The sequence below is a fragment of the Festucalex cinctus genome, chromosome 18 (assembly GCF_051991245.1).
Source record: "Festucalex cinctus isolate MCC-2025b chromosome 18, RoL_Fcin_1.0, whole genome shotgun sequence".
NCBI classification, from domain to species: domain Eukaryota; kingdom Metazoa; phylum Chordata; class Actinopteri; order Syngnathiformes; family Syngnathidae; genus Festucalex; species Festucalex cinctus.
In genome coordinates this window covers 3,653,445-3,670,589 of record NC_135428.1, presented here as the reverse complement: position 1 = coordinate 3,670,589, position 17,145 = coordinate 3,653,445, and the positions used below count along the sequence as shown (strand labels likewise).

Genomic DNA, 17,145 nt, shown 5'->3' with positions numbered 1-17,145 from the left:
AAGTTGATTAATCTGTTTGTATAGCATCTTCATTCTATAAAAGTGAGCCTCTATGTACGGATGACCCATAGACATCTACAACAGTGGTAAAAGTGCTATTTTAATTAAACCATTTCTACAAAAGTACATTTTAATCTTAAAAATTACTCGCGTCAGTAAAAACTGCATGGACCATAATTTGTTTACCAAAATTTTATTCTGATTCCACATAGGTGTAAAACATATACAACAGTGCAGTTTGTGAACATGTAAGACAACAAGACACACACAGCAAATATATCACTGCAATGAAGGGTGTTGATTAAGGCGTTGGTCAATCCTGTCAAGACATTTGAGAGCAAGAAATAGAACAACTGATTTTTGTTGATGGCACGAACAAGACAGAATTCTTCCATCTCATCGTTCTTTTTGTGTGAGCCTGAATCCCACGAGAATGGTACAAAGTGACAGCCCGATGTTATTTTGGAAAAGAGTACAATCAAATCAACTGAACCATAACATGATACAAAGAGGAGAGATTGAGCAACACTCCAGAGGCAGAAAGGTAAATTAGCTAAGCGGCGAGACACTGGCTCCACAAACATCTGACATGTGTTCAAAGCAGCAAATAGTGCAAGAGTTCCCATGAAAAGGTTACAAACAGCTTTGAGCCAATCTTTGACATAGGATCTCGGTTGCATCACATAACATCCAACCTGAACTCCTGCCATATAGATGGCAACATAACCTGCGAGAGACGAAATGCCTTCCTTATTAGCATGCAGGAAGTCCTTCTCTCTGTCATTGCTGTGGGTGATAAAACCCTTTAGATGTGTTGTTTCCAGAGCAAACTGATAAACGCCACTTATTACAAGAGCCAAGATCCACGAGTGTTTTGTTTGTACAGCAATCAAAAGGATCGATGTCAGAACTCTGACGAGGGCCAACGTGAAAAAAAAATTCCAGTGGACACCATATTCAGTCACGTGTTCTTGGTAGTCGCTCATTTTGACAAAGACGAGCCGTGCTGCACCGAGAGCAATCAGGGGCCACACAGACAGGAGCCGTTTGCCGATATGTTTTATCTTGGATCCATGAACATTCTTGCCACGTGCTTCTGGGCACACCAGACCATTTCCAAAGACGAACCCTCCAACACAAAAGTCCATAGCACCTGTTCCAAAAGATTCTGTTTTAGCATACCGCCTTGGGAAGACTCTAAAGTCTACAGCCAGAATGCTGATAGCTGTTTGCACATTCAACATCACTCTAAAGAAGGTCACAAAGGGAACCTGTTTGAACTGAACAGTCCTGTTGAGGAAGGTGCTGAGAGAGGCCTGATGGTTACTCTGGTAGATATGACAAAGCACACATAACAAAACAAAGGCAAAGCTCAAAACCACATGGAGAAGATGTTCGTTCAGTACGGTGCATGACAGGATGAGGGGAAGGACTAGCATGAAGAAATCGAGAAGCAGGTGAGAAATCCGTGGTAATGGCAGCGGGAGACTCCCCATAACTTGATGGTACAGGATCAGAATGAGTGCTCGGTTGAGGAGGCAGAGTGGGGTGAGAAATGAGCCAAGGACCACTTCCTGTAAACTAGTCCCATTGAGGTTACTGATAAATGCTTCTTTTAGCTCCTTCTGAGACATGGCCTGAAAACATTAAAACACCAATTGACGTCACGACAAAAATGAAAAAGCAAGACCTCATAACATTCAAATTGCACCAGAAGTCATCATATATGTTTTACATTTATTTACAGCTAAAGCAATCTTTCTCTTTAGGGGCTCAGCCTGGTTAGACTATTGGTAAAATGAAGTCTGTGGTGGTAGATAACATAATTATTTACACTTACCGCAATTTTGACAATGCAGGCTCATTAGAGTTATTTCATATCAGGACAGGTTGGCTCGCAGGTCTGAATCCAACCCGGATGCCTCAGACAAAATTAAAAAAAAACTAACGGAACTAGAAATGCGCATGCGTATGTCAACCGCCACCATGGGAAAATGTCAATGGTACTCTGGTATGTTTTGTTTATTTCTAGTGTGCAATGTTGTGGTTATCATTAATAATTGTCAAGGTCACAATCACATTAAACACATTGCATGCTGCATGAACGCATGTATGATTTTGTGTGAGGTGACTAAATACAGAAATCATGTGAGCCGTGATTGGTCGTTACCCATTTTATCAGCACAGGTGATGTCATCTTCAGTTGAGAGCAAGTGACAAAATTAGTTTTGATGGTATTAATTGTTCATGAAAGATAATGAAGTTATAACATTATATGCAAGATATCTTCTTACTATTGAAAATGCCTCAAGTGAAAGAACATTTACCATTTACATGCACATTTTGTCGAGTTGAGTGCTACTCAAAGATTCCTCTGCATCATGTTGTCAGAACCATCAGTAATGAAATAAAAGCACTGATTATTTCAGCGAAAACCCAGCAGAGCTTGTCATTAATAGTGGCAACGTAAGATGGCTGCCCTCTGGCTTCATTAACTTCCTCTTTGCGCACTTCCGCCTTTTTGTCGCCGTGTATGTGACGTTATGCGGAAGAGGGCGGGAATAAACGTGTGTACTTCAGGAGCTCGGTAGGGGAGTCGGACTGGGAGTCAAGACAGCTCGAGACGGTACGGAGTTGCCCTTGAATAATTTGCCAGTATGGCAAAAGTTATGATTCGTTGTAAAGTGGAATTAACGGTGTTTTAATAGCCTTACCGTATGTTACAACTCCTGGACTGAGCAAACGCTAATCCCATGAGTTCGGTGAGCGGCCACATTAGTGCGGGACACAGCAATGGAGGTGTAGCGGTAAGTTTGGGGGGGAAAAAATGGGTCGATAAAGTTTGTATCAAAAACCTTTCATTTCTTTCACTGTCAGTACATTATCAGCGTTATTCCTTAAAACAAGGCTGCAAAATGTAATCTTACACTGAGTCTGAAGAAGCAGTTAATCCAAAACAGCAGAAAAACTAATTTGTTTAGTTACTCTGAGATAAGGCGACATTATTCGTTTACTCTGAAGTGAGACGTGCATGTCAGTGCTTGTAAGTGTATAAAAAAAAAACAAAAAAAACACTGGTGTAAATGCCAATTATAGCCTGACCTATTCCAATACTACTACTACTACTACTACTACTACTAATAATAATAATAATAATAATAATAGGTTATTATAGCATTTAAGCAGCAATGTAGTTTGAAAGCTGAACACTTCTACATGTTCCACACGTGATGTTTTTGACAGTCCCTGGTTGCACGTCCAATCCATGTGATCTAGAGGGATAAAGAAGTTGTCAATCTGAAGTGAAAGTGATTGAGGAGATTAAACGGGACACATTCGCTAGAGTAGGGGGATTATGCAGGTAAAACCTTGACCTGTTATCATCTGTTTAAACAAGTCCTTTCACAGGAACATAGAATGAGTACTAAATAATTGACTCTGAAGTTACATTCATCATCAAACTCTTTGTCTTTGTCCTGCTTCACTCTTTGTAGGTGCAAGGATCCGAACAAATGGTTTCTTCAGAGGATCATTGCCTTAATGACTCGCTCGAGGATGAAATTCTTGACTTCCTTATTGATGGTGAAGCCCAGCTGCACACATATGACGATCTTACCAAAGTCAATCCTGTGACGCCAACAACTGGTAACAACAATAGCTACAGTATATTTTCATTGAAACATGTTTAGTGCCGTAATTCCTCCAGTGATGTCAGTGAAAACCTTTTAAATTAATATTGCAGGGAATGAGACCCACCTGAGGAAATCCAATAGGCCAATTGAAAAAAACTGCAAAAAAAACATCAAACTGGGGGCATGAACGATGAACTGCAATTTAGCCGGGGTTCACAATCAATCTTGTGCTTTTTATTCTGTTCTTTGTTGTGCTACCGGTAGGGAAAATTGCCCTGTTGAATTGTGCAGCACGTTTCCTCGTGCTTAATGAAATCTAATGTTTCTGTGTCACAGTGCTGAAATGCCTGCAGGCCAGGTACAGCATGAAAGTCTTTTACACCCATGCTGGCTGCACCTTGGTGGCTCTTAACCCCTTCCAACCTGTTCCTGACCTTTACTCCCTGGATGTGATGAAAGAGTATCACTGTGCTCCCCAGCTCAAGGTATTTACATGCACACAAGAGATGATTTCTAGTCACGTGGAAGGCAGAGGAGTGGTCGTAGTATGCTTGTGAATAGGGACCTTAAAGAGTGGCGTTCTCTTGCATATTTTGATTGAACCACTTGGTCAGCGCCTCATACATGGGAGAGTACTGAGCCCTCCTAGAAAATTGCATGAAAATTGCATGAAATTGCTGTGTTTCGTTTCGTTTATTAAGAGCCCCATTAGCTCCTGACATCTCAGGAGCTAATCTTCCAGTGTCATTAATGCTTCCCCTACAAATGATTATAATCAACTATATTGATAGTTGTATGACCTCATAACATGTAATCCATCCATCCATCCATCCATTCATCCATCCATCCATTTTCTTAACCGCTTATTCCTCACAAGGGTCGCTGGGGAGCTGGAGCCTATCCCAGCCGGCTTTCGGGCAGTAGGCGGGGTACACCCCGCACACAGAGACTAACAGTTAAAAAAAAAAAATGTCCTTTAAAATTCTATTTTCTTAAGAATTTATCGGGATTTTTTTTTTTTTTTTTTTTTTAATAATCTAGTCATTGTTTTATGAATCGATGTTGGGCTCAAAGGAAATGTATATCAATATCTATCTATTCTTTTTTTTCTTTTTTCTTTTTCTTTTTTTTTTAAACCCTACTATCCAGGGCTTAGTGGCAAATGTACAGAAAGAGTGCAGAAAAGTGAATGGATGAAGTTTTCCAGGAAATATCTGAGAAAAGATTCCACAGAAAAAAAAAAAAAAAAAAAACACAAATAAGTGATTTCCTAAATAGTGGACTGCAAGTAGCAAACAAAGCTTACCACACACAATTACTCAGTTAAACAAACCTGTACATTGAATACATTTGACATAGTTGTCAAATTTGATGAATGATGAAGCAAACACATTATAATTCAGACCCAGTCATGTTATGTTTCTTTCATTATGTCCCTGCAAACCACATCAACAGATATTAATGTCTTCGTGCAGGAGCCTAAGCCACATGTCTTTATTGTGGCAGAGGAGGCCTACAGGAATGTTCAGGGCCAGTTGGGGCCAGTGGACCAGTCCTTGGTGGTCAGCGGGGAGAGCGGTGCAGGAAAGGTAGACCTTTTGTGATGAGCGGTGTTGTGATTGAAGAAGAGAATCAATCTCTGGGGTGTTTGGATGTTCTCTTGTTGTCTTGTATCTATATTGTTTGTGCCTGATTGATATGGGCTCCAGCTTACCAAAGCACTGTACGTTTATAAGCGGTAGAAAATGGAAGAATGTTTGATTTTAATAGGCTGAGCCTATTCTGTTCCTTCACAGACATGGACTTCTCGTTGCCTAATGAAATACTATGCCACAGTGGCCGCCTCCTCCGCAGTGTTGGAGAGTCAGGAAACCGTGGAGAGGATAGAGAGGAGAGTGCTGGACTCCAACCCCGTTATGGAAGCTTTTGGTACGACGGTGGGGCTGCTGTCTCGTAAAAATCACAGCCATCCTGTGGGCACGGTACACGAGTAAACGTTCTACCTTCCACTTAGGCAATGCGTGCACACTTCGCAACAACAACAGCAGTCGCTTTGGAAAGTACATTCAGCTCCAACTCGACAGGTAATTCCGGCTGCTTGAGAGCAGCTTTTCGATAGATGCTGTTTATAAACATTTAAACATGTTGATCTGTTTTTATACATAGGTGTCAGCTTTTAGTAGGAGCATCTGTGCAGACATATTTACTGGAGAAGACCAGAGTTGCCTACCAACCAGCTAATGAAAGGAATTTTCACATCTTTTACCAGGTGATGGCATGACATGAAATTTAAGAAGAATTTAAGAATCATCTCTCACAAGTCGAATGGGCACCTCAATTTGAGGGGTTTTAAACTCGTGCCCCACTGTTGCCCCACTGTTGGGGCACACACATATAGACAAACAAGCACACTGTGTTCCAAGTATGTTTTGCATTTGCATTTTTAGGGTTGGAACACCCACGGAACTCGGGGCGTGAAAACCAAATAAAAAGAGAGGGGGCGAGGAGGGGATCTTTTCAGAGAGTGCAGTCGTGAATTGTATCAGTCAGTTCACCTCCTCTCTCCTCGCAAGCTTTGAACTAAGTGTCTTCCCTCCTTTTTTAGTGTCGCGTTTAATACATTTCAAACGGGTAAACCTGACACCCCTTTAAAATATATCTAAAATTGTATCTCCAATTGTAAGTTCAAGATCATCATTACATTCCCCTTTGGCATTCTGTTTTTCAGATGATGAAAGCAGCTACCAACAAGCAGCGAAAGGAGTGGAAAATGCCACAAGGTCACCACTTTGTTTGGCTGCCTGAAGCCGAAAGAACAATTGAGGGTAGGTTTTTTTTTTGTTTATATATTTATTTAGTTTACATTTTGCCAGCTCTAGTGACCGTTGTGTCTTTCATGTCTTGCAGAGGACTGTTTTCAAGAGACAGTTGATGCGATGGTCCATCTGCGTATAAATTCAGAGAGGCAGAACGAGATATTTAGGGTAATATTTGTTTTGTTCAGAATATTTCATTTGTTCAGAATGCTACGTCTGAATATATTTTTATGACATCTGTATTTTAGATACTAGCAGGCATTCTTCATCTGGGGAATGTGAAATTCTCAATTTCAGCAACTGAATCACAGATGTGTGACATAAAGGAACAGTCCAAAGGTATTTAATGAAAGATGCTATAACCCAGTGAAGTTTTAACGTCACATTTATTTGTTAACATGTTAATGTTACAATCAACTGTATGATATGCATACGTCGCTGTCCTGTGAAAAACACGTCCATTTTTGACATTTTTTACATTTTCATATTTATGGGATGAAACTGAATGCAGACTAGAGATAGACCGATATGTTTTTGTCAAGGCCGATACCTATACCGATTCTTAGTCGTCAAGGATTACTGATAATAACCGATATTTCAAGCCGATATTCAATTGCAGTAAAAGAGAAAATATTAGAGTCAATATTTTAAAAAAAGAACTTTAAAATCTTTAAAATCTGCTTTAAAAAAAAATGCCTAAAGTTTTCTACTACAGTTTCCTGTAATTTCAACATAACTTCTTAATTTTATTGTATTTTTTTTATTTTAAAAATAAAAAGGAAAAGGGCCGATATTTGTCAAAATGCCAACTATTGGCACCGGTAATCGGCCTGGGTGATAATGGGTCTATCTCTAATGCAGACGTCCCAACAATATATAAATAAATATATGTAGATATAAGCTTAACGTTTTAAATTGAACTACTGAACTAAATGAACATTTCTGTGAATTGTTTTGAGACACACTTCCATGTGTTTTAGACTCCTTACAAAGGGCTGCTGAACTGTTGCAAATCCCTGCTGAGGAGCTTCAGACATGTCTAAGCGTGAGGACATTAAAAGCAGGGAGGCAGCGTGTACACAAGCCCTGTTCCCAGGTAGAATGCTGCGTGCGGAGAGACTGCCTTGCCAAAGTCATCTATGCTCAGTAAGACCGCACAGTTATCGAATAATACAGTAAAAGACCATGATGCTGTTTTTTCCCTTTTTTTCCGTTTTGGCATCAAGTGCTCAAATGTTAAACCATGATATCTTTTTGTTTACAGTATACACTAGTGAGGATGTTGCTTGTCTTTCCGCACAGATTATTTGAATGGCTGGTGACATTTATCAACAACAGCATTTGTGCTGACAAATCCGCTTGGTGCAACTTCATAGGTACATTTAGCGTAGTCACAATATTGACTACCAAAAGTGTTATTCATTGATTTAGAACACTTAATTCACTTATTTTGCTCATTCAAGTTATTAATGTGTGCATTGGTACTGCATATAAATTTTGTTTTGTGTTATCCAGGTGTGCTTGATGTGTATGGCTTTGAATGTTTCCAAAATAACAATTTGGAGCAGCTTTGTATCAACTATGCCAATGAAAAACTCCAGCAGCATTTTGTTGCTCATTATCTACGAGCTCAGCAGGTACCGATTTATTGATTTGCTGTACTTTTATTTTACTTATGGCAATGTTGTCAAACCCCAAACATCAGATTATCAGATTTCTTTCTTTCTTTCTTTTTTTCTTTCTTTTTTTCTTTCTTTCTTTTTTCTTTCTTTTTTCTTTCTTTTTTCTTTCTTTTTTCTTTCTTTCATTCTTTCTTTTTTTCTTTCTTTCATTCTTTCTTTTTTTTCTTTCTTTCTTTCATTCTTTCTTTTTTTTCTTTCTTTCATTCTTTCTTTTTTTCTTTCTTTCATTCTTTCTTTTTTTCTTTCTTTTTTTCTTTCATTCTTTCTTTCTTTCATTCTTTCTTTCCTTCACATACACTGTATTGTAGTAATTTTATGACTCTTCTTCCTTTTTTGGCAATTTGGTGGACACTTTATGGTAATTTTTGGGATTTCTTGTTTTGTTTTGGGGTGTTTTATGGTTACTTTTTTGAACAATTTCTTTCCTTCCTTTTCTTAAATCATTTTTTCTGACTTTTGGGCAATTTTGTGGACATTTTATGGTAATTTTCAGGATTTTCTTCCATTTATTTTTGGAGGTTTTCTTTTGTGCCTTTTTAAAATAAATTGTCTGACCTTTATTTTTTTATTTTTTATTTTTTTTTGCAATTCCGAAGACATGGTAATTTTCTGCCTTCTTGTTTTTGGACATTTTGTGGTTGCTGTTTGAGCGTTTCCTTTCTGTCTTTTTTTATTTTTTATTTTATTTTATTCAGTTCACACTCTTTTGGGGGCAATTTCATAGACATTTATTGTAATTTTCTGCTTTTTCTCTTCATTTTTGAACATTTTATGGTCACTTTTTGGACATATTTAGGTAATTTTGTCTCATTTTCTGCAACATTAATTTTACTGAAATCATTTTTTATTTATACCTTTTCTGTACTTAAAGCTGTCTTTCAGTCTACCCTTTGCATTGTTTTAAATGAAACTGTTTTACATGCAAGTATTCTATTTTCTCATTTTGTTTTGCACATGTATTTTATTTTATTTTTTCAAGGAGGAATATGTGTCAGAGGGATTGCAGTGGTCCTTTGTCAAATACCAAGACAACCAGAGGTGTTTGGATCTCCTTGAAGGAAGCCCTATTAGTGTTTTTAATCTTCTTGATGAGGTAATTTTCTTTGGTGCCTTCCCATATTGTTTTTTTTTTTTTTCCCATGCAGTAATATGCCGTTCTTTTATCTGCTTTGTGCTGTAGGAGAGCCGTCTTAATCGAGCCTCGGATGCCAAGGCGCTCAGGATTCGTCTGGAGAAGGAGCTTTCTGACAACGGCAACATCAGCTGGGATAAGTTCAGCAAGGTGCCACACTTCACTGTGGCCCATTATGCTGGCAAAGTTAACTACAAGATAGAAGGCATGGTGGAGAAAAACAAGGTGTGTAAATTGAGCCATCTATTCTATAGTAAGATTATTCAACAGAAATTGCTTTTGTGTACAACTAGCCTAATACAGTAGGAGTGTTGGCATTTACTTAAAGAGATACTTCACTTATTTAGCCCATTATAGTAATAAAAAGTTATTATTTTGTCTATAATTAGATGCTTTCATTATTTTTCAGTTTTGAACTTGTTTTTTTTGTTTTTTGTTTTTTTTCTGGATACTCTCTCTCCTACCAAAAATCTGCCTGTTAGGTCAATTTCAGAATCTAAATTGCCATAACTGAATGTTTTTTGTACGGCCACTAGTCAGCTGGGACAGGCTCCAGCAGCTCACCCATGACCTTAACTCATTCACTCCCAGCCATTTTCACTGAAGCAACTCCATTTAGCTGTTATACTGGATTTTGACTGATTTTACAAGGCCCACAGAATATTGTGTTCTATTGCTATCAAAACATGGAACATACAAAAAGAAACATGAGAGTATTTTCATTCATCAGGAAAAAAATAGATTTGTGTGTGTTTCTGTTCTGTAGCAATTAGCATTAGAATAAAGATAGGCTTCATTGATATTCACATTCCAGGTGAAAACTATTAAAAGGAGCTTGTTGCAACATAGCGCTGGCTGATCTCACTCTGCCGCCACCTGCTGGCCATTTGTTGTCCTAACGACCGTTGTTTTAAGCCACCTCTTCATGTCAGAAGCTGCACCAAAGTCTTCTGTATGCTCTTGCATTAAAAAAAAAAAAAAAAAAAAAAAAAAAAAGACATTAAAAACGTATAAATACGTTTTTGGGAGTGAATGAGTTAATCAGGCCAAGCATGGTATAAAATGGATGGATGGATAATGTCCCTCTCAATTTGATGCCATTTGTATCCCAGGATCCAGTAGCACCTGAGATCATCAACCTGCTGCAGATGTCAGATAATCCTCTGCTACAGCAAATCTTCACCGAAAAGGAAGCCGAGAACTCCTCAAGCAAAGGCCTCAGTAAAGTCACTGTCGTCTCAAAGTTCAAAGTAGGAGCAATTTGCTTATTTAGACGGCTTGTGTTGGTGTAAAACGAAAGTCTTGACAGCTGTGTGGTTGCAGAACTCCCTGGAGAGCTTAATGAGCATCCTCCACACTACAACTCCTCACTACACTCGCTGCATTAAACCCAATTCTGACTGCAAGCCGTTCATCTTTAAAAAGGAAGAGGTAAATCTGGACATGGAACAATTCCTTTTTCCATGTAAAGAAAACAATACAATATATAAATATTTCTGCTATCTGCTGACAGGTGATCGTGCAGTTGGAGGCTTGTGGGATTGTCGAGACGATACATATAAGCGCTGCTGGCTTTCCCATAAGGTAACATTTCCTCTTATCGCTCTGATTCCTGTCATTTAGTGATGATTCCGTTTGTTGATTTACCATTGTTGTGGCACAGAATTCCATTCAAGTCTTTTACACAACGTTATGGATGCATACTAAAACACTCAAGCTTCAAGTCAGAAGCTCAAAATCTTGGTTAGTCCAACTTGTTTCATTCATTCAAAGAAAAAAATGGATAATTTGCATGTTTACTATGGGCCAACAGTGATTTTATTTCCTCTCTTTAGGTCTTCTGGTTTATTCTCATTTCCCCTCACTATAGCACTCTTAGTTAATCTGACCCTCAACTTTCTTGGGACATTTCACTTGTATAAAACAGGATTGTCTAACAAAAAACACAGGTGCTTTTGAACTTTCCAGGTAAATGCATGCGTTGTCTGGCTGTCAGAGCTTGCCGTGCTTATTGTTTAATGTTGTTAATTATGCTTGAAATTCTAATCGTTTTAACCCACTGCCCGCTTTTAGTGTTGAACAACCGCACTCTTAATTTGCACTTGCACGTTTGCAGGCATGATTTAAAAATCCATGTTGTAACACTTCTCAATGTTTTGTGCAGAACGTCCTTCGTGATCGCTTGTTCTCAACTGTGATTAACTACAAATTGTCTTATTGTCTAAAAAGTGAAAGATGGCTGTGACAAGGAAGTGGAACTACAGGAGGTACAGAGGCTACTTAGCCTGGTGATCCAACACCCAGCACATAATATCAGAAGGGAACCCAAGTCCTTGGCTCATTGTGGGCTGACCAAAGTTTTTCTCACCCAGTCAATGGTTAGTAATTGGTAAAGTATTTCACTCTCTCTACCTGAAACTTCCTATGAATACCTAGTTCAGGGGTCAGCAACCTTTATGGTCAAAAGAGCCATCTTAGGCCAAATAAATAACAATAAAATCTCTCCGGAGGCGCAAAACATTTGAACATTGTACTGAACGAAACAGTGTTAGTCTAATGTACTGAGGGGCCAAGAGCTAATTAGAGCTGCACCATAACGCAAACAAATATGCAGCATCCAGTACTTTGAGATTCATTTTCTTTTACTTTTTTTCTTACGATTTTGAAGGTTTTTTGTTTAAAACGTTTTTCCATTCATTTTTTTTTTTGACTTTTTTCTGCTTTTCTGTCAAATTACTGACATGTTTGACAATTTTATGGACAAAGAGTGTATTAGTAATTTTATGACTCTTCTTCCTTTTTGGACATTTTATGGCTTTAAAATTTTTTTTTTACTTTTTCTCTCCCTTTTTGCTATCATTTTTCTGACATTGTTGGCAATTTTGTGGACACTTTATGGTAATTTTTTTTAGATTTCTTGTTTTGTTTTTTGGGACTTTTTATGGTTACTTTTTAAACATTTTCTTTCCTTCCTTTTCTTAAATCAATTTCTGACAATTGGGCAATTTTGTGGACCTTTTTATGGTAATTTTCAGGATTGCTTCTATTTATTTTGGAGGTTTTCTTTTCTGCCTTTTTAAAATCAATTGTCTGACTTTTTTTTTTTTTTTGGCAATTCCAAAGACATTCCGAAGACATGGTAATTTTCTGCCTTCTTGTTTTTGGACATTTAGTGGTTGCTTTTTGAATGTTTCCTTTTCTGTCTTTTTTTTTTTTTTTTTTTTTTTTTTTCAGTTCACACTTTTTTGGGGGCAATTTCACTGACATTTTTTTTTGTATTTTTCTGCGTTTCCTCTTCTTTTTTGGACATATTTAGGTAATTTTTAAAACATTTTGATCTACCTTTTGTCTCTTTTTCTGACAATTGAAAAATTTAGAGTGACATTTTTTGAATATTTAATTCATGTTTTAAATCTAAATCATTAATTAATTCGAAGAATATTTAATCTAAAAACTAAAAATAATTATATGAAAAAAATGTGAATTTCTACTAATTTTTTTTTTTTATAGCTCCACAGGGAGCCACAGGAAGAGGGACTAAATGTGGCTCCAGAGCTGCAGGTTGCGGAACCCTGGCCTAGTTTGTGATTGGCTGGCATTCTATTCATTCTGTGTTTGGTCAACAGTTAGACTTGCTGGAAGATCAGAGGAAGAAGATCCTCTCCAAGTGTGCTTTCTGCATTCAGTGCTGCTGGATACGCTACCAACACCGTAAACGTCAGGAGCGACGGCATTCTGCTACGCTAATCCAAGCAGGTAAACTTATAATGACACGGCCAGACAGAGCTGCATGTTGTCTGTTGGCTCACGCTCTCTTCTGTCTGGCCACTTTTGACCCGACTGTCTGGCCAAACAGGAACCAGCAGGAAGCATCTTATCACACTGATTAGCTCGTCAGAAGCAGCGAATGTCAGACACGACATTGGCCCATGTTGGCCAACTTTACATCGTCCACCTGTGGGGAGAGCTGCTTGCAGTTCCTTATAAGTTCCAAGTTGTGTTTTACAATTTAAAAAATGTCCAGAATTTCACAAGTTACTTCATGTTAAAGATTAGATAGTTCCTAATATGAAAAGAAAAATGCACTGAGCTGTCACTAATGTCTTACAAATGCAATTATGCCAGCTAGTGGCAGAAAAATGACCAATACAAATCAATCATTCATTTTTTTACAGTACATATTTTTAATTTTAACTCAAATTTATGAATTTTAATGAAATTACTGTATCAATGACTAAAAGATGCAGCCATATTTCTATTAGTTTAACATTGTTTCCCACTTTTTTAGAGTATGAGAGTATTTATTGTACATTTTATTGGAGATTCAGAGCAGATATAAAATTTGTGATGAATCGTGAGTTAACTGTTGAAGTCATACAATTAAGATTAAAAAAAAATAATCACCTGACACCCTACTTTTTGAAACATAAAATTTCCCCCAAAAAGCAATGACAGTTAATTTAAAAAAAATAGTGTATATCCCAAATTAGCATTTTTTTTAAAGATTTTGGGGCCACTGAATTAGAAGATTCAGAAACTCATCAGACACATTGCAGTCATTTGCAGCTATTTCAGCTGATTTGTGTGCTTCTTGCAGCGGTCCGCTCTTGGCTGGTCAGGAGGCGGGTCCAAAGATGGGACAGGGCTGCAACACTTATTCAGATGTCCTGGAGGAAGTGGAGGGTAAGATTTACCGGGCCTGGGCCTGACGTGAGCTGGAAACGTGATTGTTGCGTTCTCACGTCAGGCGCTGTTGAAGTCGTTGGCTGAAGCAGAGCTGGACGACGTAGAAGACCTCATCGTGCAGGAAGACGTGCCCGAATTAAACGCCGTCGTCAGGGAACGGGGCTCGGTGCAGCTGTCCAGCATCCAGGGGCCCGTCACGGTGCGAGGGTGGCCTATGGGGCTGGCTTTGCCCTCACCTCCATCCATCACGGTATCCATGAGGGCGACGGGCTTTCACAAGATGATGTCCGTGGTGGCCTCTCTCAAACTGCCATCCAAGAGAAGAGAGTACAAGGTGGAGACCAATCAGAACATGCAGGGGATTGCCTCCATTCGGGCTCAACCTAAGGTGAGGACGCATGTCTACAATTTCTTCAGTGGTGTTTTTTTTAAATTGTTCTTATGAAAACAATTTCAACCACATTTCAGGGATCTGTCAAACTGCACTGCCAACGTTCGCCCCTTCTTTATGCAAACAGACAACCAGAGATGAGGAATTATGTGACCGGTTTCAATGAAATCTTGCTGGAGAAGACGCTCTAGTTTTTGGAACAGTACAAGCTACTTCTGTAGAAAAATTGTCATGTGACACAGGCAAAGATTCTTAGAATTTTGACACATTTCCTTTAAGCATAAAGTGGCTTTTGAATGCAGTAATCAGGTTCTACTCTGTTGTAAAAGGGTTACAGGGTTTTTCCTGTGTACAAAATTCAGAGGCGGCCACCTCCTAGCCCAAGTGACTGATAATGAATGAATGCTTTAACATCATATTCTTATTGGAACTATTATTCTCATTATTGAAACATGGAATGTTAGCCACAAAGTGTTGTAACTTTCGTTAGTGAAAATCAACAAAAAGTACTTCAATGGGCTGCTGATTTTATTACCGTAGTTGTATAATGAAAAAGACTGACACAAAATGTCAACACTTGTATGCTTCAGAACCAAAATGTGTATGCATTTCTTGCACATTTAATGCAGATATTGCACATTCAAACAACACCAAACAATTCACATGTGCATCAGGGTGAAAGAATCACAAGTTGAGACTGCTGCTTTAAAATATGCACACCACAGTGGAACATTTGGAACTTGTTTCATTTATTTAGTTTTTGTTACTTGAATGTTTTTACTAACGCATGCTTTATCGAAAATAATTTGAATATATATGTTATACAAGTCTTCTTTCTCTAGCTTTTGTCATTGGGAAGAAATGTACAAACATTTTCAACATGATCATTTTTTATGATTTTAGAAAACTAAAACTATTCTCGAAATAAATAAGTTTAGCAGTCCATGACCTCATTGAGCTGCTGTGGGTGGGCTTCTTCGTCGACAATCTTCAAACATTGATCAGAAAACTCCACAAATAAGGGCTCCTGCATAGCTACTTTCATGACTTCTTCCTTGTTGTCTGCACGATCAATCGTCCTTAACAGCTCTCTTAGGTGGCGATTACAAAGAAGATCCTTCAGCTCTTTTGACTGACCTGTGGAATGATACATTTGAGATCATGAATCACTTCTATTTATAAATAAAAACACACTATTAAAGTAGGATACCCAACAACTGAAGATTCTCGAGAGGTACGAGATCAGTGATGTCCTCTTCGGACAGAAGATCCTCCACACTCCACGTGTCTGCAAGGCGAGTGCCCATCTTCTCTGTAAAATAGTGCACCACATATTTTCTATTATTAGCAACCAGGAGGAATAGTGATAGTATCATTGCTGTACCTTTTAGCAATGTGTATTTGAATCATTTCTATTAATCTCACATTTAGAGTTAATAGATCATACCAGTACTGACAGCATCCTTTGTTCTGTTGGGTATAACTTGCTTAACAGGAAGGCACAAATCTGATGATACATACACAGTGGATCATTATAATGAACTCAATATTTATACTGTGATTGCATATTAGAAACAATGTAACTTACCTTTATGCCTCTTGTAACAGGCAAGAGAACAACTGAAACGGAAAACAAAATATTTATGTAATAATTTTATAACATACAAAGAGCATATAGAAAAACTTGCAAATTATATTTATTAATTTCCTCCAAATCCTTGTTTTCATTTTGTATTTCAATTGGGCTATTATTGAACAGTCTTTTCTTTATTTTGGTTACTTCCTGTGTTCTCGTCAAAAACTTTTATTTTGAAAGGATATGCTGCGTGGTTGCTCCCATCTAGCTTCTTGCCTACAAACAAGGCATGTGTCGTGGAATCACGCAACTTGTTAACCAATTTAGTGTACAACAGTTTGTTTTGAAACACTTGCAGAATTAAATCCCAACTCTGAATCAACATCTGTGTCATGCTCATTTTGTGGACCTGAGCACACTACAGTGCGGTCGGACGTGTGGTTCGCCCCGGCTACATTTAATCAACGCGCTCATAAATGTGCACGTCAGGAACAAGAAACCGCAATATAGTTGCGTACGGAAGTCGAATTTACTAGCATGTTTTGGCGTCATACGTGACTAAAAACACTTTCTAGTGTAAACGCGATCCAAACGCGAGGAAGAACACACGTGTTTAGCAAACAAGACTAGAAAACAAACGGCTCAAGTACTTACTATCTTATTTGGCAGGTTGGACATCGGTATTTGGGCGTTTGATTGCAGCACACTTTGCATAGCTGCATCATTACACGATGTGAGGTGTTCGTAAAGTAAATTTAAAAATATAAAAACAAGAAAACCTGTCCAGCTATTAAATAAGCGGAAGATGCGCGGCAATTATGACCCGGAAACACTACACCAGTTCCAACTTCCGGCCAACTTTCACTTCAAGAAAAACCCCGTAGTTCAGTCCGGATTTTTATTTTTTGTTTTCAAATCAGTTTTAAATAAGTTTACATTAACATTTTTGCGTGAATGATACCTCTAGTAAAAACACATCTCCGCTATATATATATATATATATATATATATATATATATATATATAAAAAGTTTGGTGTTAACTGTTTTTGTATCATACACAGTTGCGCAAAGTAGTCCATAGAATCACGGAGTTGTGCAAATCCGTGCATTTTTTTTTACATTTTTTTTTTTAAAGAGGCTTTTTACGTTTATTGAACATAGGTGAATAATACAAAATATCAGTACTTACATGGACAATGATCCACCTTTTATTAATTTTAGACGTTGA

The 17,145-nt window shown here is 38.0% G+C and overlaps 3 protein-coding genes across 8 annotated transcripts; 1 reads left to right on the top strand and 2 right to left on the bottom strand.

The window, feature by feature from the left end:
• Window positions 1-182: 182 nt before the first annotated feature.
• On the bottom strand, window positions 183-2,060 carry LOC144006200 (glucosaminyl-phosphatidylinositol-acyltransferase PIGW-like). Its single transcript, XM_077504929.1, has 2 exons — window positions 1,841-2,060; window positions 183-1,637 (listed from the first exon to the last, which is right to left on the bottom strand). The coding sequence occupies exon 2, from the start codon at window positions 1,632-1,634 to the stop codon at window positions 183-185; it is 1,452 nt and encodes a 483-aa protein (XP_077361055.1). The 5' UTR covers window positions 1,635-1,637; window positions 1,841-2,060.
• Window positions 2,061-2,551: 491 nt separating this feature from the next.
• Window positions 2,552-15,296, top strand: myo19 (myosin XIX). Of its 6 annotated transcripts, none has more exons than XM_077504926.1 (25): window positions 2,554-2,807; window positions 3,244-3,361; window positions 3,495-3,645; window positions 3,969-4,117; window positions 5,108-5,221; window positions 5,429-5,561; window positions 5,647-5,716; window positions 5,799-5,901; window positions 6,361-6,457; window positions 6,540-6,616; window positions 6,697-6,787; window positions 7,429-7,594; window positions 7,751-7,824; window positions 7,964-8,085; window positions 9,110-9,223; window positions 9,311-9,487; window positions 10,375-10,512; window positions 10,586-10,693; window positions 10,776-10,846; window positions 10,926-11,005; window positions 11,492-11,640; window positions 12,889-13,018; window positions 13,860-13,945; window positions 14,010-14,336; window positions 14,417-15,296. In XM_077504926.1, exons 2-25 carry the CDS (start codon window positions 3,356-3,358, stop codon window positions 14,528-14,530), a joined length of 2,847 nt encoding a protein of 948 aa, XP_077361052.1. In that variant the 5' UTR covers window positions 2,554-2,807; window positions 3,244-3,355; the 3' UTR covers window positions 14,531-15,296. The 6 variants fall into 6 exon arrangements, 3 of the variants coding, with proteins under 3 accessions (XP_077361052.1, XP_077361050.1, XP_077361051.1); XM_077504925.1 differs by lacking the exon at window positions 3,244-3,361 and having other exon boundaries at window positions 2,566-2,626; window positions 2,709-2,807; XM_077504924.1 differs by lacking the exon at window positions 3,244-3,361.
• Window positions 14,850-16,904, bottom strand: znhit3 (zinc finger, HIT-type containing 3). Its single transcript, XM_077504930.1, has 5 exons — window positions 16,570-16,904; window positions 15,928-15,959; window positions 15,787-15,846; window positions 15,550-15,651; window positions 14,850-15,476 (listed from the first exon to the last, which is right to left on the bottom strand). The coding sequence occupies exons 1-5, from the start codon at window positions 16,638-16,640 to the stop codon at window positions 15,274-15,276; spliced, it is 468 nt and encodes a 155-aa protein (XP_077361056.1). The 5' UTR covers window positions 16,641-16,904; the 3' UTR covers window positions 14,850-15,273.
• Between the last annotated feature and the right edge of the window lie 241 nt (window positions 16,905-17,145).